Below are 27,888 nucleotides of genomic sequence, written 5' to 3'. Positions count from 1 at the left end.
CCCCCAACAAGTTAAAAAAAAGGTGTTTTTAACTTTTGTGTGACATCAAGCCTTACAAATATGGGAAGTTAACTATATAGTGAGATAACATTCACCAAATACCATCAGATTCAGCGTACAAGAGATATCAGATACAGCGTATACAAAATTTCACGCTCCTATATTCAAAAATGTGGAATTTGTATTTTTTTTTAGCTAGAAGAAAGATCACTGGTGCGTTTTTATTTTTGTTTTCCAGGATAAATAGCATCAACCCAATGGTCTTAGAACATCAGAAGTGGGCTCTTTTAAATTGAAAGTAAAAGTTTTAGTACCCTTTTAAAGTGACCAAAGAGATTTGAGGGCTACTAAGCCCCCTCCTATGCCCCTTTTCCCCAAAATCTTGCAGCAAAAATGTGAAATTTTGCATAGTTGAAAGGCTCAAAACTAAGCCTCATGAGATAACAAAGCCCCCCACAGTCCCTGGAGGAAGGTCTTTGAAATATGAAATTTGTCCATTTTATTATTTTCTGTATTATTTACAGGAAATAATATAGGTGTATTATTTCCTTGGGTGTATTATGGTGGTATGAAGGAGTTCATGAGTATAGTACAGGTATGCTTGAAGTATGCAAAGATTTTTTGGGGGTTGGGGAGGATGAAATCTCTACGGAAGGGATTTTTCACGGGGAAAATTTTCCAGTGAGTTAACTTCTTAAGTGAAATTTCGCAATTCGGGAATTTGCCAGAATTCCTATAAGAAATTTTTTTATAGGTATTGTTTTCTGTTTGCCGACTCAATTTTACGGGTAGAGATGTAAATGGTAATTGTCTGGGAAGATTTTAACCAAGAGAAAATTATCCAGAGAATATTTCCTTCGGGAGGGGTATATTTTTGTATACAAGGAACCAGATTTCCTATTGTTTTTTAAAAGATAATCAGATATAAATTTAAAAAAATAAGTGAAAGTACGAAGCAACGATAAACTTAAAAAGACAGAAATTATTACGTACATGAGGTAGTTTGCACCTCCTCAATACCTCACTCTTTACATTAAAGGTTAAATCTGACCCAATTCTTTAAGAACGACTCCATAAGTAAAAGGGTTGTTTACTTAGAGCAATAAGAGACTTTAAAAAAAAAAAACAACATTTGCGTGAAGAGCGAGGTGCTGAGAGGGAAGTAACCTCATTGGTCGATTTGTAACCCATTGGTAAATTGTTTCAGTACCACAGGGAGATATAAACTCTGCCACTTTACCCAAATGATATCCCATTGATAACTTTAAATTTGGCAAAAATTGATAGAAGATCTGTACTAAAACCTAACAAGAGGCTAGTTTAAAATAAAAAAAAGTCTAATTTCTTATTAATTATCAAGCAATGCGCCATATACCTAAAAAAATGATACTCCCCCCTGAATCTGCAAGGATACCAATCAAAGCAGGAACCACCACAGGGAACTGCCAAAGCGGTAAGATTAAAAAATTATATTTTCTTTAAACTGATTCTAAATGTTTTCCTAGCAGGTAAATTGATGTAGTCAAACAGTTCGTGGCAACTACCTGTAAGTAAGGAGTGACACAGCTCAATAGTAGCCAAAACTCTAAAAATTGAAGTTTTGATACCAATAAATACTTCAAAAGAATTAGATTTTTGCGGTGATTTCAAATATATAAATTTTATCAAGTTAAGTCTTATCTATCAAAAGTTACGCGCATGAGAAATTTTGCCTTATTTTTGAAAAAACGGGAAAACACCCCCTGAAAGTCATAGATCCTTAATAAGAATCCCACCATCAGATTCAGGGTAGCAGAGAAACCTACAATAGGGGTTTCAAGCTCCTATCCGCAAAAAATGGAATTTTGTGTTTTTGCCAGAAGATAGATCACGGATGCTTTTTTATTTTTTATTTTTTCAAAGGGTGATCGTATCGACCCAGTGGTCCTAGAATATCTTGGGAGGGCTCATTTGAACGAAAATTAAGAGCTCTAGTGCACTTTTTAAGTGACCAAAAAATAGAGGGCAATTAGGCCCCCTCCCACGCTCATTGTTTTCCCAAGGTCACTTGATCAAAATTTTTAGATTGTCATTTTTTTCAGCATGATCGAAAAATATAAGAACTATATCTTTTAGGATTGTTAATCCCCCACAGTCCCCAGGGGAAGGGCTGAAAGTTATGAGCTTTGCCCAATGTTTACATATATTTTTGGTTATTGGGAAGTATACTGGCGTTTTCAGGAGATATTTTTTCTGGTAGGTGGGGGGTTCGGGGTTTATGTGGGAGGATGTTTTCATAGAGGGAGTTTCATGGGGGAAGAGATATTGCTATGAAGGGGGCACCGGATTTCCCAGAATTATTTAACAAAACGATCAGAAATCAAATAAAAAAAACACATTTTTCAACTGAAAGTAAGGAACAACATCACAACTTAAAACGAACAGAAATTATGAAGTTTATTATTTGTTTCGCCCCCTAGTCAATACCTCGCTGTCTACGCTACGTAATAAAAACATATGAATATAGAAGTTCGTTATATAAGTTACTTCGTAAGTTACGTATATTCGTTACTAATAAAAACGTTCGTAAATAAAATTAAAGAGCTTTCGAGAAAGCCATTTAACCCCAAAAAAAGTAAATTAATGTACAAATTTCGTTTTGATTATTCATATACGGTTACCCAAAATAGAAACCTGCATTAATTCAAAAACGTTCAGAAATTAAATAAGAGAAAATAAGTTCTTTTTAACGGAAAGTATGGAGCGACATTAAAATTTGAAACGAAAAGGAATTATTCTGTATATGAAAGGGGTTGTCCCCTCTTCAATGCCTCGCTCTTTATGTTAAAGTTTGATTCTTTCTCAAACCCCTATTTAAAACAATAAAAATAACTTTAGCGCAAAGAGCGAGGTACTGAGGAGGGGACAGCCCCGTTCATATACGGATTAATTTCTGTTCGTTTTAAGTTTCAATGTCACTCCTTACTTTCAGTTAAAAAACTTGTTTTTTTAATTTAATTTTTATTAAAGCTGAACATATCTATCTGGAGAACAAGACGTGAACATATATTGAACAGTTCTTTTGCAAATCATGGCAAGACCCTCAGAACAATTCTAGATAATAATAAAAAAAACTTCTTTCCTTTAAGCTACCACAAAGCCTTAATTAGACTTTTTGAATGCATAAAATTCTTCTAATATAATGATTTGCAATTATATTCTAATTTTAATTTTTTGATTATAAATCCCTAACATCCCTAACAACTGAATCAATCAATTCACTATACACTTGTGGGTACATGGTTGGGGTAGTTAAGTACTTATGTTCCTTCAAGTGGAAATATATCAAGTAAATAATTTTTCCCTTATTTGGAAATGTAGGTTTATTTGAAACTCTCCATAAATATAAATTTTAAAAGGCCACATTTTCCTCTTTTTTTATGCTACCCGTTGCTGTTGCTAATCAACCAAAAATTTCATTTTAAATTTAAAAGCACAAGTAGAATATAGTAGATGAAAATTAGTGTGTTTTTTAGTTTTAATGTAAATGATTTTCTATTAATTAAGCAATATCCTTACATATTCCACTTTTTGTCCTAATGTTAGTAATTTCTTATTGATGAAATCAAAAATTAATGTTTTATTTTTACATTCTGTTTACTTTTGCAGGTGCCACGATTCTATGGAACATGGATTTCGTCAGCTCAGCTCAAAATCAAGCCAGAACAGATCATATCATATATAAGGAGAGCTGTCACCATCCTTCTATAATGTAGAATCTCATGATGTGACCTTTGACTGTGTATATTCACGCAAAATATGCACAATCGTCTGCTCAAAGACTGGTCTTTCTTTAGATGTTATGAGAAACCAATATCTCCTTCTGGCCCTTATAAAGGGAAGTCTTCTAGAGAAGAAATAGATGAATTTAAATTATCTCCAAGACTTCTTTACGATGCTGTTTACAGAGCTCGTGACTCAGTGCTGCAAGTTTCCACTGGAATTCGGCTTGTCAAGGGAAATCCTTTTTTAATATTATTTAAAATAAATTCAATATCATATAACATTGCTTACTATAGACAAAACTTTTTGAGAAAACTAAAACTGGTATTCTAGACTCTGATGTTGAATCAAATGGTTCACCTGGCTTCTGGGTAGCCCAGTTTATTGCTGAATTTAGATATTTCTAAAGCGTATTTAGAGCTGATTCTTCAAAAATAGTTTGCCACTTTCATCGCTGGTTATCTGAGATAGGTCTTATTATGCTGTGGCCATGGAAAATATAAGTAGCAACAGTATTTACTGCACATGCAACGCTTCTTGTGTGTTACTTATGTACTTGCGGCACATATTTTTATAATAGCCTGAACAGTTTTAATATAGAAATAGACGCTGAACAACGGCACATATATTTCACAGGTACTGTTTAGAAGGAGCTGTGACACAAATGACATATGTTTTTACAACTGTACCGAGTGCAACAGCAATGTAAGCTAAATTATTGTTAGAGCAAAAACCATATTTAATAACACCAAACAATCTCGACGTCAAGAAGTTTAGTAAATTGCATGAGTTTCACGCAATTAACATGGGTAAAAATAAATGGTTTCGTTTCGTGGCCATCTTGATTTTGATTTAAGTAAGACCGTCTATTATCTTATTGCCAGAAGATCTAAATTTGGCAACAAAGGAACTGATATTGAAAATCTGGCGAGACTTATTGTCCTAAGATACTATAAAAGGACAAGACTCATGACTCTTTTTGCAGTTTATCTAGAGACTATAACTGACAACGAAAAAGGGGTTCAACATGTAAGACAACCGCAACTTTTCTTTGAACCTCAGTCTACCTGACATATGACTAATGCCTTTCTTAACAGTCATGTTGAGCTGGAGCTAGAAGAATTCAAACACAGAGTCAGTCAAATTCACCCGTAAATTAAAACTCCTATTGCAGTAGCTACATGCATACAAACACGTGCTCAACAAAATGAAATCCTGATTTTCATGTCCAATTTTTGTTTTAGTCGCTTAAGAATACTTATTCGATGTTTCATTTAAGATGTAAAAAAATATAATTTTGTAATTTTACAATGAGTTTTGTTACATTAGAACATCCTTTGGTTTAATACAATATTTAAATGCAGCAAAGAAAAGGTAATTGCACTGATTGAAGCGAAGATGTAGGTAAAACTTTTCTTGATAAAAAATTTACCATTTTAATGAGAAAGGTCAATTATTCAAGAAGGCTTTCCAAATAAAAAGTATCCTCGTTTTTTCTCTGAGCCTCCATCCAAGAAAAACTCGCTACCAGAACCAGAACCAACCAAGACCAAGAAAAACTCGCTACCAGTCAGACCAGTCGGAAATTGCAGACGATTTTCCCATAAATATTGCTCTGATCGATGTCAAGAAATAAAAATATCAAATACCTTTTTAAGAGCTTCTGAGCTGCAACAGCTTAATTGGTAATTGATAATTGGTAAACGTATACATTTTTTTGACACCACCAAAGTTTAAAAAAGTCTAAACTTTTGTTTTTTGGGGTTTAGAGGGGGGAAGGTACCTAGGTTGGGTTAGGTTACGTACTTAATATATGCTATGCTTTACCCCCACCCCCCTAATGTGCAAATATATAGCCCAAATTTGTTTCATAAACCAGTATAACCGCGTATGTGTCTCTCCCGTTTGACTAGTTTCCTTGATAGAGTCTATAGCGGTGTGTAGCATTAACCAAAACAGTAGCCTACCGTATTTTCTTATAATCTTATTCTGTGTACGACTGGCATTTCGTTTAGCTCTAGATGGTAGGCCAAAAAGGACAATTTTGGAAATCTGACGTCCTACATATGCAGATTGTGTCCTGGCAATCTCAACCTTTCTCTCCTTCTAACCGTTGAAAGTGGGATAAACTCACAAAGAATTCTTGCTATCTCCAGAGGCATAATTATTAGATATTTCAACCATGCTAAGCTAATTGCCTGTCCCAAAATTTTTCTCAGATTCTTTGGGGGTTTCAGGGGTGTGGGGAGACTGTTTGCCCTTCAATGACTTCTGAATCTGAAAAAATGCACTAAAACTATTAATTTCCAATGAAAGAACCCCCTAAGTCAGCAAACAGAGCATCTAGGCTTACTTGCTGTTATAACTATTATGTTATAACACTTATATTATAACAATATGTTACGTTATGTTATAACACTTAACTGCTGTTATAACTATGACTTCAAATAAATGCTTCAAAATATATTACTATATTTTAAAATAAAACGTATTTTCAAATATTTTTCAGTAGCTAAATTCTACTTTATTATAATCCATATTCTACCTTTATTCTATAATACATGTCACCATTTACCAGTTAGATACATTCTGGTTATTGTCACCTTCTTAGGAAAATTCAGGCTGCCACAAGATAGGCTATTTAGAGCTGGAAGTGCATCAAGCAGTTTTGAAAAACAACACAAATCTAACTTATGCTTACAAGATACGTTTTAAAAATAAAAAAAAAAGACAGCAACTGAATCGTCTATTATTCTGCAAATACGTCACTTCCAGAAGAATGTCCTTCCCTAGGTTTGGAAGAATAATATTTCAACCAAGGGCATAATTTTTTATTAAAGTTGAGTTTGAATATATACAAATATAATTTGTATTTTTACAAATATAAAAAGAATAAAATACAAATAAAAATACAAAAAACAACAACTACAACTGGCAAAACAAGAGGAAAAAAGAGATTCCACCGTGGTAGAATCAACCTTAAAAATTCAAGAGTAATTAGATTGAATATTCTAAGCGTTTGTTTTTCTTTGCTGATACTTTGAGGTGAACAGCAGGGACAAATAAAACAAAATAATTAAAAATGTACCTTCACTTTTACCTGATTGGATTTATCCAGGGCAGTACAATCTCTGAAATCATTTATTACATAAAATATTTTTAATTATTGTGAACATTTATATGTTTAATAAAAGCACAAGTTCCTATGAGGTTAGTCTGAACTCCCAGCAATCCATAAAAAAACTTGATGTGGGTAATTTGTTTTTGAGAATATAATTCAAATCAACAGCGTGCATCATGGCTCATTGATCAGCACCCAGAACACCCTGATTGATAGGGCACATAAATTACTGCCTAATTTTGAATAATTGTTATCCTGTTGTTCTGGTTTCACCCATAGAAATGACACTTTCAGACATTAAGAACAAAAAAAAGGGAATTAAAACCAATCATTTGTATGTTGAGATTACGTATTTAACAAAAGCACAAGTTTCTGTGAGGTTAGTTGGAACTCCCAGAAATCCAAAAAGACTTGACGTTGGTAATTTGTTTTTGAGAATAAAAATCAAATCAACACTGTACATCATAGCTCATTGATCAGCACCCAGAACAACCTGATTGATAGGGCACATAAATTACTGATTAATTTTAAATCATTTATTTTTCTGTTGTTCTGGCTTCACCCATTGAAATGACACAGTCAGGTTAGGTTCAATCAACGACAAATCAACAAATATTATACAAATCAACGACAGGGTATATGAAAAATTCACGGGTATATGAATAATTCCATAATTGTCAATTCCATCTAATCACCAAATAAATTTAAGATTAAATGATGAGTGTATGTAAATAAACATAGAAGACAATACTGATTGGCTCCTGGTACTATATATATATATATATATATATATATATATATATATATATATATATATATATATATATATATATATATATATATATATATATATATATATATATATATATATATATATATATATATATATATATATATATAGAGAGAGAGAGAGAGAGAGAGAGAGATTTATTCTAAACAAACAAACAATTTAACATCAGTTTTTAGTGGCCACCCCAAGAAGTAAAAGCTTGTCCAAGGGGGTGGCAAAAATACACTAACATAACAAAACAATAATAAAAAAACGAAAAAAATAAACAACCTATCTATATCACAGTCCTCAAACAGCACCACAAACCTTACACCTTAACATTTTCATTAAATTTGCAATCATATTCATAATCATCACCCCCAGGAGCCATAAAAATTTACCAATATCATTATTTAAAAAAAAAAACAAACAAACCTAAAATTCATACTTACTAAAAAGCATCCCTTTAATTACTATCTTAAACGAAGAAATATCACCTATATTTTTTGTATTTTGATCAAGATGGTTCCAACTTCTGATCCCCCTGTGAAGCAAAGAAAACATCGATCGGGCCGAAACTACCAGATGAATATTAATCTCTGCAGATGACCTAGTATCATAATCATGGACAGAAGATCTCAGGTTAGCCAAGCTATCAAAACACGGGAGGTTTATACCCCTCTGAATCCTAAAAATGAATAGAAGTGTATACAACTCCCTTAATCCGGAAGCTGGCAGTATCTTTACACGCTCATACACGTTTCGTACCGAATCCCGGGGTTGTAGGCCATCTAACAGCCGAACAGCGTTGTTTTGTAGAACTCGTATTGGCCGAGCAATAGAAGGAAATGTTCAAAGCCAAACGCTACTACAATACAATATATATGGATGGATAAGGGAATAATAAAGAAGGCGCATAACAAAAGAAGGAAAAAAATGCTTAAGTTTTCTCATTATACCCAGGTTACGAGACACGGTTTTACAAACATAATGTACATGGCGCTTGAATAATAAAACATCATTAATATAAACCCCCAGGTACTTATAAGAACACACCCGCTTTAAAGCTCCATACTGTGTTGCAATATCCTGAAACCATGGATAAAAATCTGGTGAAGGGGAAAGAATAACAAAATTAGTCTTACCCAGATTAATCTTTAACCTATTTACCTTCAACCAGGAATATAACCTTTCAATAGCATCTTTCATTGATGTCTGAAGTAATTCTTCTGTCTTTGCAGTACTAACAGCAACTGTGTCATCAGCAAATAATGATACCATCTCATTCCTGGGATTTTTGGCCATATCACTAATATTAAAACAACAACTTGGGATACAATCAGACATATCATTAATATACAATAAAGAAAGAATCGGACCAAGAACTGACCCCTGCGGGACACCACTAGTCACTGGGCGGGCGCCTGATTGTACACAAGTCATCTCTACAAACTGGTACCGGTTACTAAGGAAACTCCGTATAGAGTCAAGAGCTTTACCTCGGATCACACAGACCTCGCATTTTTCCAGGAGTAGGCCATGGTCAACTGTATCAAAAGCCTTCTGTAAGTCTAGAAACACTGCACCAACCTTAAATCCTTCATCTAAAGCTATGTTAATTATACTAGTCAAAAATAACAATGCATCCTCTGTCTTCCTATCTTTTCTGAAACCGAACTGATTATTATTCAACAATTTAAACTTCTTTAAAAAATAGATCAACCGATTACTAAAACACTTTTCAATAAGACGAGAAATAACTGGCAAGACTGATATTGGGCGATAATTACACAAATCATTTCTATCACCACCTTTATAAACCGGTGTCACTCTTGCATTTTTTAAACAATCTGGAAACCTTCCTTGACGGAAGCAATCATTGATCAGTGATGTCAGAACACCAGATATACAAGGGAAAATGCATTTTAGAATCTTTAGGCTAACTAGGTCACTACCGGACGAACTATTTTTCATACTATAGATAATATCCCTTAACTCATCTAATGTAATCATCTTTAGATTTAGCGATACATTTGCAGGAGATGGTAGAGTAGATCCAAAAGGTGAGTCATCTGGAGACGAGGAAATCATCTCGGCTAGTTGTAGGCCTACCGAACAAAAATTATTTAGAAACTCATTACATATACCATTACCATCTATAATTATAACCTCATTAATAATCACTTCAGTTGGTAGAATATTAGACCGCTGACCTATAACGTTACGGATTATTTGTCAAGTTTTCAACGGGTTACCTTTAACATTATTGAATTTCATGCTAAAATATTTTTGTTTAGCCTCACGGAGGAGATTATTCAAACAATTACGAAAAACACGGTATCGCTCTTTATTCTCATCCGTCGGTCTTAAAGCTTGTGACTTAAACAGTCTATCTCTTACATTTATTTTTCGAAGAAGGTCATGCGTTATCCATGGCTTCCTCCTATTATGTTTTCGACCATTCGAATTCTTCACTGCACCTACTTCCTTAACCATTTCTAAAAGCTTACTGTAAAAGAGTGAAAATTTAGTATTTACATCACTCTCATTTCCAAACAGAGATACCCAATCAATATGATCCATATTATTTTTTAGTTTCAATAGGGCACTACGATCAAAAACTACAACTCTTTTACTCCGTTCATATATATATATATATATATATATATATATATATATATATATATATATATATATATATATATATATATATATATATATATATATATATATATTCTCAGAGCTCACTTTATAAGGGATGGCTATAGAAAATTAAGATGGGGCTCATGTGTCTAGGAATTCAAGTTTTAGATCACTTTTTAAGAGTCAAAAGTGAATGGAGGGCAACCATCCTGCCTCCAAGTTTTATGTTTTATGTAAAAACCCTTGACACTGACTAAGGATTTCAGATAACCCTTTTGTTCCAGTTAATTCAAAGGTCCAAGAAATACACCTGCGGGTTTTATATTAACCCCAACAGCTCCCGGGGCAAGCTTGAGTAAATTGTGCGAGTTGCCTATTGTCTACAAATAGAATTTATTGTTGGGTAATGGAGAGATCTCTGATCCTAGTTGGATCCAAAAGACCTAAGGGTACTAAAATGAAACCTCAGGAAATTTTGAACATTGTGGCAATAGATGCTATGTGCATCTAGGTTATCAAAAGGCTGAATCATCAATATCTTGGGAACGGTATTAGGAAAGGGTATTAACGTCCAAACATTCGGGGCTACTACTGCAACTTCCTGCGACTGTAACTGTAACGGCTACTGCGACTGCATGCACCAGCGACTAGGACTAATTGTGACTATGACTAATTGCAACAATTTATCATAGATAAATAGACAGATAGATATTTACTGCAGCAAAAGTCGCTTTGGGCCATGGCAAAAAGTACGACACAAAATAATAGCACATGGTAATAACACACATAACAAAACATGGTACATAACAATGAAAAAAATAACACATAACGATTCCAAAACAAACATAATAAAGCAAATAATATCATGAAACTAACTCACATAATTACACAACATATTGCACACATTTTAGTTATATACTTAATGGTTTAAACCCACAGGGTCATGACTAAAAAAAGAACAAAATACTTGAAGGCCATCACCCTCCCCCCTTTAAAAAACCTCTCTAAGTGTCATTCCCAATTTAATATGTTTTTCAATCTTTGTTATTGTCCCATAATATTTCGATCCTATTACTGAGGTCAACCACTCAATCGACCCATTACTAGAAAATAATTCTTCTCTAAATTCTGTAGTTCAGGAAAAAGAGCAATGAAGTGAAGCAGATCCTCACCCTTATCTCCAGGCATGGGGCACGAGTAAGGACCATCTATTGCTCTTACTCTCCCTAAGAGATAATTTTCCAGGCTAAAACTAATAAAAAACTATCTGATACCAACAATGAATCAGGAAAGATTAAAAAGTTTAGCGGTTATGTCGACTGAAAGTGAAGACGCCAGGAAATTAGATTTTCAAACAGCTTTGGAAGAATTTATAGAACAAAACTTTATTCATATTCAGTGATGTAAATTTCAAAAGACATTTTCAGCGGTTTCATAATATTTAGAGGACAAAAATGTAAATTAACGGAAGCTCAAAATGAGGACAAAAACGTAAGCCTAAAATGAACAAACTGGACCATCAAATGACATAAGATAAAGAGAACAGCCTGAGAGATATAAATGCAAGGATGAAAATGAACAACCTAGACCATCAAAAATTACCAAGACCAATACGAGCAGCTAAGGCAAGGGACATTGAAAAAATGTCTGAAGCAATGATGAACAAAAATGAAGAACAAAGAAATATGTAATTAGAATACTTGCAAATACGACAATTACAACGAGTGAGCAACGAAATTGAAGAACAAAGAAATATGCTGTTAAGAAATAAGTGACGGCGAAAATTACAAAGAGTTAAAATTGAAAATGAAGAACAAACATAACAACAAAATGACAGTGAACAAAAAATGTGTCAAAAATGACAGTGAAGAAACAAAAATTGTGCTGTTAGAGGACAAACGATAGCGAAAATGAGAATGAGTCAAAAATGAAAGTGAAGAAGAAAGAAATATAACGTTAGAAAACAACGCAATCGTAATCTTCAACGCCAAAAAACTTTGGCGCAAAACCCAGTGAATGCCGTAAACTACGCAAGTATAATTAAAAGTCATTGGGACCCTTAAAAGAATTCCACAAACAAATACGAAACTTGAAGTCAGGTTGCCCTTTAGCTTCATTCAACCTAAGCGATGATTAAACCATAAATAGTCGTAATATTTTCAGCTTCAAAGTCGCAAGACAAATTCATCACAAAATCAATTTAGTTGCATATCCATCTACAAACCCCTGAGGGTGATTTTTAACCAAATGCATATGGCCAAACAAACTTTTTACACCCCGATGAAGCTGCTAAAGAGCTCTTTGCATGTCCTTTAGATCATGGGATCTCTCGTAACCCAATGAATCTCCTGGAAGAAATAAAAAGAGATATAAACGACTATGGTAAAGGTTACATGAGAATGCGAGAAGTGGAGGAGGGTTGAAATTTACCTGTTGCTTCACTGGGACAACAGCCTCGGATAAAAGACAAGTGACAGTGGGAATCAGTATTTAAAAGCCTTCCACGTAGCCTTTGGTCTCCCGGTACTATATGCATATATATATATATATATATATATATATATATATATATATATATATATATATATATATATATATATATATATATATATATATATATATATATATATATGCAGAGGCTCTTAGGTACCCCAGAAGAATGTTATGTTGTTATGTATGCTGTAAATACTTTGTTCAATACATAAATAGACCCAAAGAGCAGAAAAAAGCATAATATTTCAAGCACCAAACGGCCATATTTCTATTAATAAATAAATGAAACCCAGAAGAACAGAAATTACAATAAATAACTCCAACTTAAAACAAGCGAAAACTACCACAAATCGGAGTGGGACTCATGCCCCTTGTGCCTTCTAAAGACTAAAACAAAATTAACTGAAACACAACACATTCTAAACGGTTTTCTTTTATAACTTTAGTAAATCAAAGACTGCTGAGACTGCTGGGATCAAATATCAGTATATATTAAACTGTCAATCCAAATTCATTGGTTCTGTTTGCAATCTTGGTTATTATGGAGAGATTTTTTTTTATTAGAAAGGAGAACATACGTAATTTTTTTTCGGTTCTCTACACTAGTAAGTTCATTTTAATTTTTGCTTGCTAGCCAATGGTTTGTGTAGTACAGGTAACGATCTCGTGATTCACTGTCGTCGGCCAGGAGTGTAATGCGTGGTTGGGGACCGCCTCTCCAAACCAAATAACCAGCAACACTAGGATTCGAACCCCTGTCTCTATGATTGCAAGTCCAACGCTCTAACCACTCGGATAGGACGAAATCTCATATGGCTAAATTTCAGACGACGTTTGTAAACACGTTACTAGACCCAAAACAACATCCAACCACTGAAAAGCAATATGTGATGCGATGTAATGTTATTCTTTTCCCTTTTGAGACTATGTGTTATGGGAAAAGAATAAATACGTCACCCCATATCATATTTATAATCTGTCAACACTACTTTGTTTTAAAAGCTCTTACTAAAAGCCATTGCCTTGCAGACAAAAAGATTGAGCATCCCAATATTACGTCATTGAGGATGCGCAAAGGAACAAGAAAAAAATATACAACAAACAGAGAAAAGAAATGGTGTTTTCCAATAAACCATTTTTCACTTCTCCTCTTTGTTTCTCCTCTCTTTGGCCTTTTAGTTCATTTCATCTTATTGTTTGTTTTTCGAAATTGATGTAGGCACTTTTAGAAATGTTACATTGTTTTCCAGGATAAATTTTTGGATGGCTCAAAATACTGACGATTTTACGTTTTGGATTTTATTCTTCAATTTCTGTTCAAATAGTCAATTCAAGATTTTTTTTTTTTTATCCCAAATAAGTACTTGCATGCTTTGCTTGTGTGATTTTACAAATGCTTGGGCTACTCGATGGAAAAATTACGCTTCACTTGCAGAAGAACCAGAAAAACATACGTATGGATGCATAAAGCACTTGTAAATTCAAATTGAGAATTAACTTCCATCTAACAACTTTAACCTTTCATCAAGTCCTCTTTTGTCTATAAAGTCACAATTTGGTCGGAAATTTTACCATTAAGTAGCAGGCTTTTTCCTAGAATGGGTTTTGAGATGGCGATTTAGATTCGCTTTGAATGAAAATTCTTTTTCACATGCACCACATTTGAATGGTTTCAAGCATAAATGGACTTTCTGATGGTTATTCAAGTAGCCAGATTGAGCAAACGTCTTCGAGCATATATTACATTTAAATGGCTTCTCGCCTGTATGCAATCTTTTATGCTTAGTCAAGGAGCTAATATAAGAAAACCTATTGTCACATATATCACATTTAAATAGTTTCTGACCTGTATGCACTGTTTGGTGCTTCTTCAAATCCCCTGATATAGAAAAGCTTTTCTTGCATACAGTACATTTAAACGGTTTTTCACCTGTATGCACTCTTTCATGGGTTTTCAAAGAGCAAGTCCTGGAAAAGCTCTGGTAACATACATCACAACTAAATGGTTTCTGACCTGTATGCACTATTTGGTGTCTATTCAAATTGCTTACATCAGAAAAGCTCTTCGTGCATACATCACACTTGAAAGGTTTTTCACCTGTATGCACTCTTACATGTTTATTCAAACTATCTAATAACGAAAAGCTCTTCTTACACTCATCACAATTAAAGGGTTTTTCACCTGTATGGACTCTTCGATGCCTGTTCAAATTGTAGGATTGCGAAAAGGCCCTCTCACATATATTACATTTAAATAGTTTCTCGCCTGTATGGACTCTTTGGTGCCTCTCCAAATCACTTGATACCCAAAAGCATTTGTTACACAGATCACATTCGAGTGGTTTCTTACCTGCATGCAGCCTTTGATGCCTATTTCTTTCAACTTTCCTGAGTTTTTTACTGAGCAAGCGACTAGTTGGATAAGTTTTCCGATTGTTCAAGCCTTCTGCTGGAGATGTGGACTCAAATGAAAAAGAGTAATCACTTTTAGAAGGATTTTGAGAAATAACTAGTGATGTATTCTCCTGTCGGTATAGTTGAGACTCGTTTGGGGAAAAATGACCTTGTAGAAACAAATGTTTTGTCATATCATTAATACCTTCTCCTAAACAAATAGGACACCTTCTTTTATCTCCCATTTGGTGCTCCATGAAATGACACACGAATTTTTTATAATCACGAATAACTGCAGGGCAAACATCACACTCTATGGGGGAAAGCTCTTCACAGCCAGTGTCTATGTGAAGATCTAGCATCAAAAACGATTTTTCTGTTTTTCCACATGAGCTACAACGCCAGATGCCAGCTCTTAATTCTTCTATAGACTTTTCAGTCAGCTTTTTCATCCTAACAATAAGTTTGGGGCCTAAAAGTTTTCGTTGAGTCACACCATCAGAATTGGTCAATCTTGATTGCACTGTCCCTATAGTAAAGAGAAGAAATGTATTGTAGGTAAATTATATAAAAAAATATTAAATAAAGAGGCATTCTGATAGTTATAAATAAAAGGTGGGTATTCCACATGGAAAGTATTCCACAATTTGAATATACGTTGCTTACCACTTACTTCATCAAGTTGAATTTAAAATCAAACAAGAAAGAAAGAAAAAATATTAGTTTTACTTCACAGAGTAATTAAAATTGGACACTAAACCCCAAGTCTTCTCACGACCAAAACATTATTTGTACTTAACTGAAAAAAACTGCCACAAATCGACTTCAATAATTAAATGAAACCAAAAATGAACAGAAATTACAATAAATAGCCGAGCAAACTCAAAACAAGCAGAAACTTAACATGACTCGGGCTAACAACCCCCTTGCCTTCTCAAGATCAGAATATAATTTACACTATACTTAAAAAAAACAAATGAATGTAGATTGAGAGTTTAATATAATTACTGATATTTATTCCTTAAATTCTTAATTTTATGTGATTTATTGAAATTAAAAAATTGAAAACAAATAAGTATATTTTGCTTTCAGTAAAATGTAAATTATGTTCTGATTTTAATCTGGTTTAAAAATATTAATTTCTGCTAGCTTCAAATTTGAATCATTTTTTTTTTCTTTTCGTTTTGGGTTTCATTCATTCATTGATGGTGATATGTTGTAGTTTTATGCCTGGAGGGTTATTTGACGTTATTGCAACTCATTTTTTGGTTTAATAGAGCTCTTTACTTTTCATTAAAAACTTGTTTTGTGGAAAGTTTTTTCAATTAATGTAAAGAAGGCTTGCCATACATTTCTGAACTGAGGATTCTACGGTTATTTCAATAAAAGAATTTCGGATATTCAAAAGGTATTTCATGCAAACGACCCCAATTTACGCAAATTACTTAAATTACTTAAATTGCAAAATTACGCAAATTACCAAAAGAAAAAAATTATCAGTTGGTCAAAATGCAACCAATACATGAGTGTTATATGTTGTTGAAATTTAGCATATTTCCGCTGAAATGACAAGTCAAACAGTTGCTGGAATGCATCAAATATTGAAACAAGCAGCAGTTCAACAGATGATGTTACAACAAGATTTGCCTCGTTTTTCCCTTTTGAATTTCTCACCCTATTTGCAAAAGCCTAAGAATTCTCATAGAACAGGCTTTATCAATGCTGAATATAAAAATTTTAGATTACAGCAGAATTTACTGCTTAATAAAGTAGTCAGCGGATGGTGATGAATCAAAGGTACACTATTCACAGAATTACAGAGCAGAACAAAATTTATAAAAAAATCAAAAACGAAAAAAGTACAAAAATCGACTGTAAGGAAGCAGGAAAAACCCACAATTTGTGCCTAAATCGTAAGACACGAGATTTTTGGAAAGCTTTAAAAACAAAATCTGAAAGTAACCACGAAAATTAATAAATATTAATTAATATATAAATAAAAATTAATAATAAATTCCTACTCTGGAATCGTGGTCATCATATTTTTCGCAGAATATCCTTTGCAACATGAGGAGTAACAGCTATCAAATACAGCAAAAAAAGAGGTGGAGGAACTAATAAATAAATCTCCTGGATATTCAGCTCCTGGGGTATATAAATAAATCCCGCTATTATAGCCCCCTATTATACCCGCTATAATAAATAGACCTTTAAAAGGCAGTCTAATTTCACTTAAACTGATCAATTCCACTGGGTTTATTGACTATAGATAAAAAAAGGATAAAGACCCTCCTGAGCCATTGCTGGCGCAGAGGCGTCGAGTCGACGTTCTAGTTGCTGGGTGTTTTTACAAGGACAAGTAGCAAGCTTGTCACCCAACCTTGCTGCAGCGGGGATCGAAACCTGGTGCTCCGTATTGGCAAGCAGAGCATAAATCCGCTGTGCAACAAGACTTTTTTTATTGAACTTAGTGCAGATTAATTTGGTTTGGCCTGAGCCATTGAAATAATTTTGAATATTCTCACTTTATAAAAAAAGGGAACCCCATTTTACATAGAAATTACAGGCATATAAGGCTTATTGATAGAAAATTGAGTTATTGGGTGGGTAATAAAAGAGTACTGGAAGAAGAACAGGGAGGCTTTAGGTCCGGTTATTCGACAGTAGATCAAATTATCTCGGTACAACAAGAGCCAAATTGCGATCCAACTGTATTTGGGGCTGTTACATGTTGTTCCCGATGATGCTCTAATGTAAACAGAAATTTGATGCATATCAAAAGTTTTATTTATCGTAACTTGTAAACATATCAAAAGGGCTCCTCTTCTTCTTCTTTTAAACTCTTCTTCTTCTTTAGTGTGAGTCATAATTGAATTTGTTGCTGTTGTTAGGTTTAAGACTGCCAGAAAAAACTTGGAAAAAACTTTTATTTAGACTACAAGGGCTTTTTCGAAATCACCACCTTTCGACATACAGATATATCAATATATTGCATTCAAAGCCTCTCTCTTTCCACCCTCCCAAAAAGTTCCCATTTCCCTTCAATCTTTCCTTTTCACTTGATCCCATTCTAACCGAACAACCTGCTTTTAGCCCTAGACGGTTTGCCGAAAAGGAAAATCTGTTAGCCTTCATCTGTAGAACGTGACCTACCCACCTCAACCTTTCTCTCGTTATAGCCCTCGAAATCGAGATTGAACAACACTTTTCGTACAGCCTACGGTTTGAAATACGGTTAGTCAGTCGGGTACCCAAACCAATGTGTTTGATTGAAACCAATTCCTCCGGGAAACACTATAAAAACCTTTGTGACACTATAGCCACACTATAGTCATATCAGAATATGTGATGAAAATTATGAAATTTTACATATAATGAAAATTTCTCTGAGGAGCATTGTTTGAGGGGGAATTTTCGGCGGGAGGTTTTTTTTTGGGGGGGGGGGGATTTTCCAAAGAAAGGGGGTCTATGGGGAGAATTTTTCGGGGAATATTTTCCAGTGGGGGCGGGGGAGATTTTACAGGGGAATTTTCCGGGATTTTTCGTTGGGGAGGATTTTCTGTGGAGATGCTGGAAAAAAAATACATAGTAAGTAACTAGTGGGATATTTTATTATTTATTTTTGAGCAAGGCAGTATAGGCCCCCCAAAAAAAATGTTTGTCCGGCTGGTAAAAACGTAAGAAAAATGAATATTATATTTTTGATGTGTCTTATAAAGTTTTTTACATCCCTCTCCATCTCCCACCAGAAAAAATCCTGGATGCGTTCTTGATTTTGAGTGTCTTTTGAAGTCTTGAAATATCCAGGCAGTATTTTTTTATGTTTTTGAGTTGTGTCACCATTTTTGTTTCGGTAGAGGGGTGTAGCTTCGAAAAAAAATCATAAAAAAACGGCAAATGATGTACGAACTAGACACTAAACATTCTAGTTTTGTTTTATGTTTTTGGATCAATAGCTGTAGATTAAGCATAATAACCAAATTTAAGGCCCATGAAGTTTGACCCTCTTATTCCCAACAAAATCAGTTGCTGTGTATGAAGCAAATCTTAAAAATTTCTCTATAGTCACTAACCAAAAGAGAATTTTTTTTTAGATCAATATAGCAAATGAAACTAAAACTAGAATGCTGGAAGTCACAGTTAGGAGTTTGACACTCAAGCATAAGCGCTTCAAATAATTGAAGACGGGCCTATTTGAGATGCACCAAAGAATCGATCCAAAGATACTTGCAAGTATTTGACGGGTCGCGATATACCTGGCCAGGTCACGTTTTGATAGGGGTAAAAATCTTCTTTTTTTGGATGTTTTACAAAAAGAAGAACTTTCTCAATTTAAGTAGTGTGTGGGGTCGAGGTCAGGTTGAAAGTAAGGTTTGAATTAGACTGGGGCGACGAAGGAAGGTACACAAATATACATAGTTTAGTAACTTTGACCAAGTCATGACTTGGCAGAAGTAGTAGTCGTAGGAATTTTTCAACCGCATGAGTCCGCATGAGCCTCGGATTGCCTGAATCTCAAATAAATGTTTATCAAAACAAAATCATAGTTTTTAGTGAACAAAATTTTTGAAACATATTTTATTTTAATGGGAAAGAGATCCCATTAAATAAAAGAACCCATTATGTAAATGGGTTTTCATTTTTCCACTAATCGCCCCGGGAAAAAAACATACTTCAGCAAGTTTTGCAAAAGGCACGGTAGTCGTGTTTATATTATATAAAAATAGTTGTTTAATAATAGTCTAAAGAATATAAAACAGGTATTCAAATTCAAAATAATGGCAATCCTTCACAAAGGTGATGAGATCTGGGGAACATACACGGCTGAACGATTGGAGTCGTTCCCGCTTCAGTATTAAAAACGGATGTTTGGATAGCAGAAAACGGGGCATAGTCTAGTCATAAAAGAAGACTTGGGATTATTTTCATTGAGAAGAGATAGGTTAATACAGATGGTAAAATTTCGGCTTAGGTTATTGTATTATCCAGAACACAGGGTATCAAGAGCCGCGTATTACGAATTACTAAAGCTTAATATTGAATCTTCGTGCCCATCCTAGATCCAAAATTTGGCTAGATGAAAGCGGTCCCTCCTACAAATGGAATAACGTCAAAGACCCCAAAGAAAGTGAGAGAACTTTTCTTAGAGATTTACGGATTAGGAGGAGACCAAGAGATGCGACATTGGGGTGCTAGCACGAGGGTTTCGACGGTTTGTTTTCTACAGAAGTGTTAAGAGTTTTAGTAAGGAATATTATTTCAAGTTAAATTTATCTATGAAATATATAAGAGTTTTGTTTCAGGTGCTAGCTAATTGTCTACCATTTTTAACATGTTTGAGGGTTTATAATTTTTCGATTAGATTACGAATTTTTCCACAGGCGATTTTGAAATCAATATTTTCTAGATATATAGTGGCAATAGGCAAATTTATTTCAAAGAGTTTTAAGACTAAAAAATAACAGTTTTCTTTTATTTATTTGTATCTGCTTTATTATTACGCTTGTTTGTATTAGTTTTGTATATGGTATTAGCATATATATATATATATATATATATATATATATATATATATATATATATATATATATATATATATATATATATATATATATATATATATATATATATATATATATATATATATATATATATATATATATATATAATAATAATAATTTATTTTTGACCCACTATACAGAAAATGAAGTGGAGTAACACAAGAAAAAAGAGAAAAAAAACAAAAAAAAAAAAAAAAACAAAAAACAAAGATAAATTTAACAAAAATAAAAAAAATAACTATTAAAAACAATGCGCAGGTGCTACCCGGATAATTGGGAGGTGAAAACCCAAATTAGCATAAATGTTATCTTTAAGACGGCTACTTTGTCTGACAAAACAATTTACAATTGCCGGAGTGTCAAAAATCCTCATCATCTTTCTATTACTGTATATGCGAGGTATATAAAATTAAAACTTGCAATCTCTAAAATATAAATTTCTAATATTGCTAATATCCTCTGGGCGAAATAGGATGTGAAGGCCAGCTGGGAACAAAACTGCATGGTCACAAAAACTCGAGTACAATTTAGCCAATGCTTTTCTGTTATATCTTCCCCTGTTGGGGACAATTTTAGCGTACCCCAGTTTCAGCTTATCTTTAATATCACTCAATACCCGGAAACGAAATAAAGTAAGCAATTTGCAAATATTGATCCCAAGCCATCGGAAAGATTCAACACTTTTTACAGAAAATACGCCACAATCAAGCGGCGTTGCTGAAAATTTTGAATTAAACACTAAATATTCGCATTTATCAGTGTTGAGGCTTAATCCGATTTCCCCATACAGCCGCGATACAAGTAGCACATACTTCATTAATGTAAACTTTGACCTGCTAACAAGCAGAAAATCATCCGCATATGCAAAATAGGAGACGTTTGACAACCCTGAAGAGTAAGAAAGCGGTATCATATTAAGAACACTCAATAAACAAGCTTTAAAAATATGAGGTGAAAGCACACTACCCTGACGGACCCCAGATCTAACTGGGATTTCGCAAAAGACCCGGGAACCCTGCCTCAACTGAATAAATGAATTCTGGTACCAAAACCGAGTACACAAATAATTGAACTATTCACACCCAAACGTGCCAGAGAAAACCATGCCTTACTTTTGAATTTTAGCTAGCTAAACCTGACTGTTTGTTCAGTTCAATTCATGGTGATTCATGGGTTAGTCAATACTCGACAATTTCCAGTACAGTTAACTATGCATTCTATTCCGGGTTTTGCAGATTGCTCGATTCATTTATTCCGCGTAGACTGCACCAGAAAGATATCATCCCTATTAGTGCTGAGTCTGTTGTGAAAAGCATTAAAAAACTAAAATCTAAGTCTGTTGATTTGGATGGAATTTGTGTTGAACATTTAAGAATCGATTCTCCCGAGTTGATTAGCCATCTGCAACTACTTTTTCAGAAGTGCCTAATTCTTTCCTGTGTGGTACTTTTACCCCTGTTCCGAAGAGTGGGAAGGATTCAGTTAATTGTGGATCATATTATCTCGTCACTGTAGCGCTTAATTTAAGCAAACTATTTGAATATATATCGCTCCCATCTATTCTAGAGAAGGTGGATTACGACCCAAATAAGTTCGGTTTTAAATCGCGTATAGGATGCCAGCATGCCCACCGTATACTTGCAATATATATATATATATGATAAGCATATACATATGATAAGATAAGCACGCAATAAATTCTAACTGCAAATAACACTCTCGTTCTTTTGACAAAATGATTTATTTTCATAATATATATATATATATATATATATATATATATATATATATATATATATATATATATATATATATATATATATATATATATATATATATATATATATATATATATATATATATATATTATGAAAATAAATCATTTTGTCAAAAGAACGAGAGTGTTATTTGTAGTTAGAATTTAGTGCGTGCTCATCTTATTTCCGTAGTAATGATTGGATCCGTTGGACCCTTAAAACTTGAAAAAATAAAGCAAATTTTATAAATATCATTTAAGACTCAAGGTCTGCTTGGTAAACTCTTGTAGATACGAAAGCTTATGCAAAATTTTTAATTGGACAACAGCAACAGAAATAGTCCTGCTAGGTTAAAAGAGTATATGCCCTCCAACTATAAATCTGCCTTAAAATAAAGGTCAAACAGTTCGAATCAAAACGCTGATCTTTGACTATTGGAAAAGCAACCATTTTTCATAGTGGGAAGAACCTGACGTGAAATTGAAATATGTAAAAACTCTTTCTGAAGGCATAATTTTTTGATATACTACAAATATGATACTGAGAACGAAAGAAAATTGAATTTAAAATGAGTAAAGAAAAAAAAATTAATAGCAGCATTAAAATTGGAAGAGAACAGAATTTATCCTGTTATACAGGAAAAAAAAATAAACAGTAAATGGAAAGATTTAGACTTGGGTTTATTTAGACATCAACTCTTCCAAATGGCTAATTTACATAGTCTTTACAAAAATAGAAACATATAAATATTATATCACTAGGACTTGTTATACACTACCACGAAATAGAAAAAAATGAATTTTTATATCAATTTATCAAAAATTTCACAGGGTTTAAAAATACTAAATTTGGTTACAAGCAATTGGAGATACTTGCATCCGATGTACTTGCTGAATAAAAAAATAAAAAAAAAAAAAAAAAAAAAACAAACAAACAAAACAATTCTCTGACTTTGAAAATGGTAATCTTGGTATTTTCTTTTTTTACAATGAGGGAAAGCTGTAGAAGATTTTTCTATGAGGTAGGGGGAAATGATTTCAAAAATACGTCTTGAACTCTTGCTGCGTCTACAATTAAGAATAAATTATTAATCTACTAGAAGTTATTGCACTTTAAGTATATTAAGAAGAAGTCTCAAATTTTCATTTTTTTTAAACGGGCATCAGCAACTTTACATGAATCAGTAGAGAGAAAAAAGAATTTTTCAAAATCCTAAGATTCACTCAAAATCGCAATCTTAAGTAGCAAATTGTGAATTTTTTAGATATTTATCCTATAATAATAATATTAAAAAAAAAAGCAAATTTAACAAAATCCTCACGAGAGTTAAATGTCAAAACATATATTTTAAAATTAAATCAAAACAACAAACATTGATATGTGAATACTTGTATAGTGGCTGCAGTCATTATTGGGAGCAGTATTTGGTCAAAACTAATACAAAAAACAAGCTACTCATTCGGTTGAAAAATTCATACAACTACTACATCTGCCAAGTCATGGCTTGGTAAAAATTACTAAGCTATGTATATTTGTGTACCTTCCTTCGCTGCCCCAGTCTAATTCAAACCTTAATTTCAATCTGACCTCGACTCCACACACCACTTAAATTGAGTTTTTTTTTGTAAAACGGCCCAAAAAAAAGAAGATTTTTTACTCCCATCAAAACATGACCTAGCCAGGTTTATGGCGACCCGTCAAATACTAGCAAATATGTTTGGATCGATTCTTTGGAGCAGCTGACATAGGTCCGTCTTCAATCTTTTGAAAAGCTTATGCTTGAGTGTCAAACTCCCAACTGTGACTCTCAACATTCTAGTTTTAGGGCAAAGATGGGTTATTATACTTAATTTACAGCTATTATTCCAAAAACGAAAAAAAAAACAATTATAAGGATAATAGAGGTAATTTTAAAGAGATTGTAAAATCAGATATTCTAGGTTTTTGTAGATGTACCCTAACCACAGCAATAAACTCAACTGTGCATCACACCAAAGAAATAGAAGAGTTTAAAAGAAGAAAAAGAGTTTAAAAGAAGAAATAGAAGAAAAAGAAGAAAAGGTTTAAAAGAAGAAAAAGAGGAGCCCCTTGATATGTTTACAAGTTACGCATAAATAAAGATTCTGATATACATCAAATTTGTGTGTACATTAGAGCATCGTCGTGAGCGACACGCATCAGCCCCAAATGGTTAGGTCGCAATTAGGTACCAAGATCAAGTTTGGTCCCCAGTAATATTCGCTGGCATATAATCAACAAAGCACAAACATTTATCATGATCAAACAAACATTTGAATTACTTTAAAATGTGTTCATATGATTCGAAACTCAAACTTGGCCTTTCTATATACTTTTGAAAACGCCAATTAAATGCTTCAAAATCATGAGAAACTTTTATGGAATGCACAGAAAATATTTTGAAATATACCTTCATCATTGCTATTCAGTTCCGGGGAGCCCGACTCAGGCAGTAAATTGAAAATATCGGATGAAACAGCAACAGGTAGATTTTGATGTTCATTCGATAAAGTAGAATCGGAGGTTTCCATCAGCCTTCCAGTGTCGTTTGATGAAATATCTTCAACTTCTACAAAAAAAAAAAAAAAAAAAAAAAAAAAAAAAAAAAAAAATTAAACACAGATAGATTAAGAGTTAGTTATAAGGAAATTTAGAGATGGACTATACATTAAAGCAAAGAGCTCAAAGAAAATGCCTCAACAAATTCAAACGGGATAATTTTATCATCACAAAACAAATTTCACGAATTGGAATTATATCCAGAGATTTTCACATCCAAACAATAGCTAATTGATTTTTGTCAATAGAAATAACAAAAATTAGTTGTTTAGTTGTTCGTTAAATTGGCTCTTTAAACATAAGTTTTATGTTTAAAGAGGGGGGTTTCAACAACCACAAGAGGGGGTTTCTATCTTCTTAACTCGTTTTGAAAAAAAAGAACACAGTTTCCAGTTCATTTGTACATCTTTTTATCGTCAGTATCATTTAACATTTTTCAAAATATTTTTTTGTAAATGTCCAAAGAGCTTTAATTGTTAACAACTGTCACGAAAAACTTTCCGTATCACAGTTCTTTTTATGCTTTACATTTGAATTATTTTGAAATGTGTTACTAGGATTCGAAACGCAAACTTGGCCTTGCTTTATACTTTTGGCAACGTTATTTGAATACTTCAAAATCGTGAAAAACTTTTATGGAATGAAAAGAAAGAATTTTAATAATTTTTCCTTATTCAAACTGATTTCACAACAGAGTTAGTTTAAAATGTACCTTCGTCATTAATATTCAGTTCCTGGGATTCCGACTCAGACAATAAATTGAAAATTCCTGGTGAAACAGCAACAGATAGATTTTGATGTCCATTCAATAAAGTAGAATTGGAGGTTTGCAAGAGCGTTTCAGAATCATTTAATGAAGTATCTTCGACTTAAAAAAAACAAACAAACAATTAAACAGACATAGATTAAAAGTAGATTATAAACAAATATTAGTGTAGAGATAGATTATACATAAAAACTAGAGACATGAAACAAAATACCTGAACAAATTCAAACGGGATAATTTTATCATCACAAAATGAATTTCACGAATTTGAATTATATCCAGGGATTTTCAGATCCAAACACTGGCTAATTGATTTTTGTGAATAGAAGTTTCAAAAATATCAGAAATCTTTCTGAACCAGGTCTTTGGGAAATTCATCAGCGTTTTTAGCCTTTGACTTCTTAGAAAGGGCTGTACGCCTTTAAAGGTAAAATGTCTGACAAGAAACTTATAATCTTGCAAATGTTATGTGATTAATATTTAAATAACTGGGAAATGTTTTTCAAGGATTCAAAATGCAGACTTAGGTGTACTATAGACTTTAAATATCGCAATTTGAAAGCTTCATTCAATATTTCGTGCTTTATCTTAGACAACAAAAAACTCGACAAATTACAAAGGAGTTTGTTGAATTATACCTTCGTTGTTCCTATCCACTTCTTGGAAGTCCGACTCAGACGGTAAAGGAGAAATTATGGGTGAATTGACCACAAGAAGAGCCTGACGCTGAGGTGATAGTGTAGAATTTGATGTTCCCGTATAAGTGTGCGGTACCACTTGATGAAGCATTTTCGACTCCTGCTACATAATAAATAATGGAATAGAATAAACTTAATATATGTTTCTTAAACATATTCAATAATTTACTTCCCAAATGTTGAAACTAAAAAACACAACAAAAAACAACGAAATTAAAAAAAAAAACTGGCAAAGCAGGAGGATAAAAGAGATTCCACCGTGGTAAATACAACCTTAAAAATTCAAGAGTAATTAGATTGAATATTCTAAGCGTTTCGTTTTCTTTGCTGATACTTTGAGGTGAACAACAGGGACAAATAAAACAAAATAATTAAAAATGTACCTTCACTTTTACCTGATTGGATTTATCCAGAGCAGTACAATCTCTGAAATCATTTATTACATAAAATATATTCATTATTGTAAACATTTATAGGTTTAGATTATGTATCAAACAGTTCGTGGTAATGAACTGTATAGAAAGAGCAACTCGTCTCAATAGTAACCAAAACTTATAAAAAATAAATTTTGATACCAATAGTTAAACAAAAGCACAAGTTCCTATGAGGTTAGTCTGAACTCCCAGCAATCCAAAAAAAGACTATGTGGGTAATTTGTTTTTGAGAATAAAATTCAAATCAACAGCGTGCATCATGGCTCATTGATCAGCACCCAGAACACCCTGGTTGATAGAGCACATAAATTACTGCCTAATTTTGAATGATTTTTTTTTCCTATTGTTCTGGCTTCACCCATAGCAATGACACTTTCAGACATTAAAAAGCGAAAAAAAAGAAAAAAAGTGGGAATTAAAACCAATCATTTATATGTTTAGATTATGTATTTAATAAAAGCACAAGTTCCTATGAGGTTAATTTGAACTCCCAGCAATCCAAAAAAGACTTGTTGACGGTAATTTATTTTTAGGAATAAAATCAAATCAACAGTGCATATCATAGCTCATCGATCACCACCCAATTTCGTTGCCTATTTTCGAGTTATTTTTTCTTATTCAAGCTTGGTTAGGAAATTGGTTAAGAGTCAAGTGTTTCAGCAAATTGATATTCCATAGTAAAAATTTCTGATACGCAGTTAAGACCATAATGGCCGTTTCGCAGCCAAACTTGTTTCATAATCATAATCTATTATCAAGCAATCAGGATAGTAACAAACAAGTTTATGTCTCAATTTAAAATAAATATTAAACGCTATAATTTTAAGATTTATTTTATAGCTTTTGAAAAAAACTTCCTAACCAAAAGTTTTGAAGTAATAATTTGCATAAAACTCATGTTAGACCATAAAGC

General features: G+C 33.1%; 1 protein-coding gene and 1 pseudogene across 1 annotated transcript in view; one reads left to right on the top strand and one right to left on the bottom strand.

The window, feature by feature from the left end:
- The first annotated feature begins 3,668 nt into the window (after nt 1–3,668).
- Nucleotides 3,669–4,981, top strand: LOC148943812 (glycogen [starch] synthase-like; annotated as a pseudogene).
- Nucleotides 4,982–12,942: 7,961 nt separating this feature from the next.
- The window catches only part of LOC148943811 (uncharacterized), a 29,009-nt gene continuing 14,063 nt past the window's right edge, over nt 12,943–27,888 (bottom strand). Inside the window, exons 3-6 of the mRNA XM_089101245.1 lie at nt 26,482–26,644; nt 25,790–25,945; nt 24,929–25,087; nt 12,943–15,711 (exon numbers count right to left, since the gene is read on the bottom strand). Coding sequence (XP_088957371.1) covers nt 14,363–15,711; nt 24,929–25,087; nt 25,790–25,945; nt 26,482–26,644 — 1,827 coding nt within the window. The 3' untranslated portion in view covers nt 12,943–14,362. The remainder of the gene's footprint in view (nt 15,712–24,928; nt 25,088–25,789; nt 25,946–26,481; nt 26,645–27,888) is intronic.

The sequence above is a fragment of the Artemia sp. Qi Xiang Cuo genome, chromosome 15, assembly GCF_049724085.1.
Source record: "Artemia sp. Qi Xiang Cuo chromosome 15, ASM4972408v1, whole genome shotgun sequence".
Lineage (NCBI taxonomy): Eukaryota > Metazoa > Arthropoda > Branchiopoda > Anostraca > Artemiidae > Artemia > Artemia sp. Qi Xiang Cuo.
Note: the sequence above shows the minus strand (reverse complement) of the source record. Positions and strands in the feature narration are given on the sequence as shown.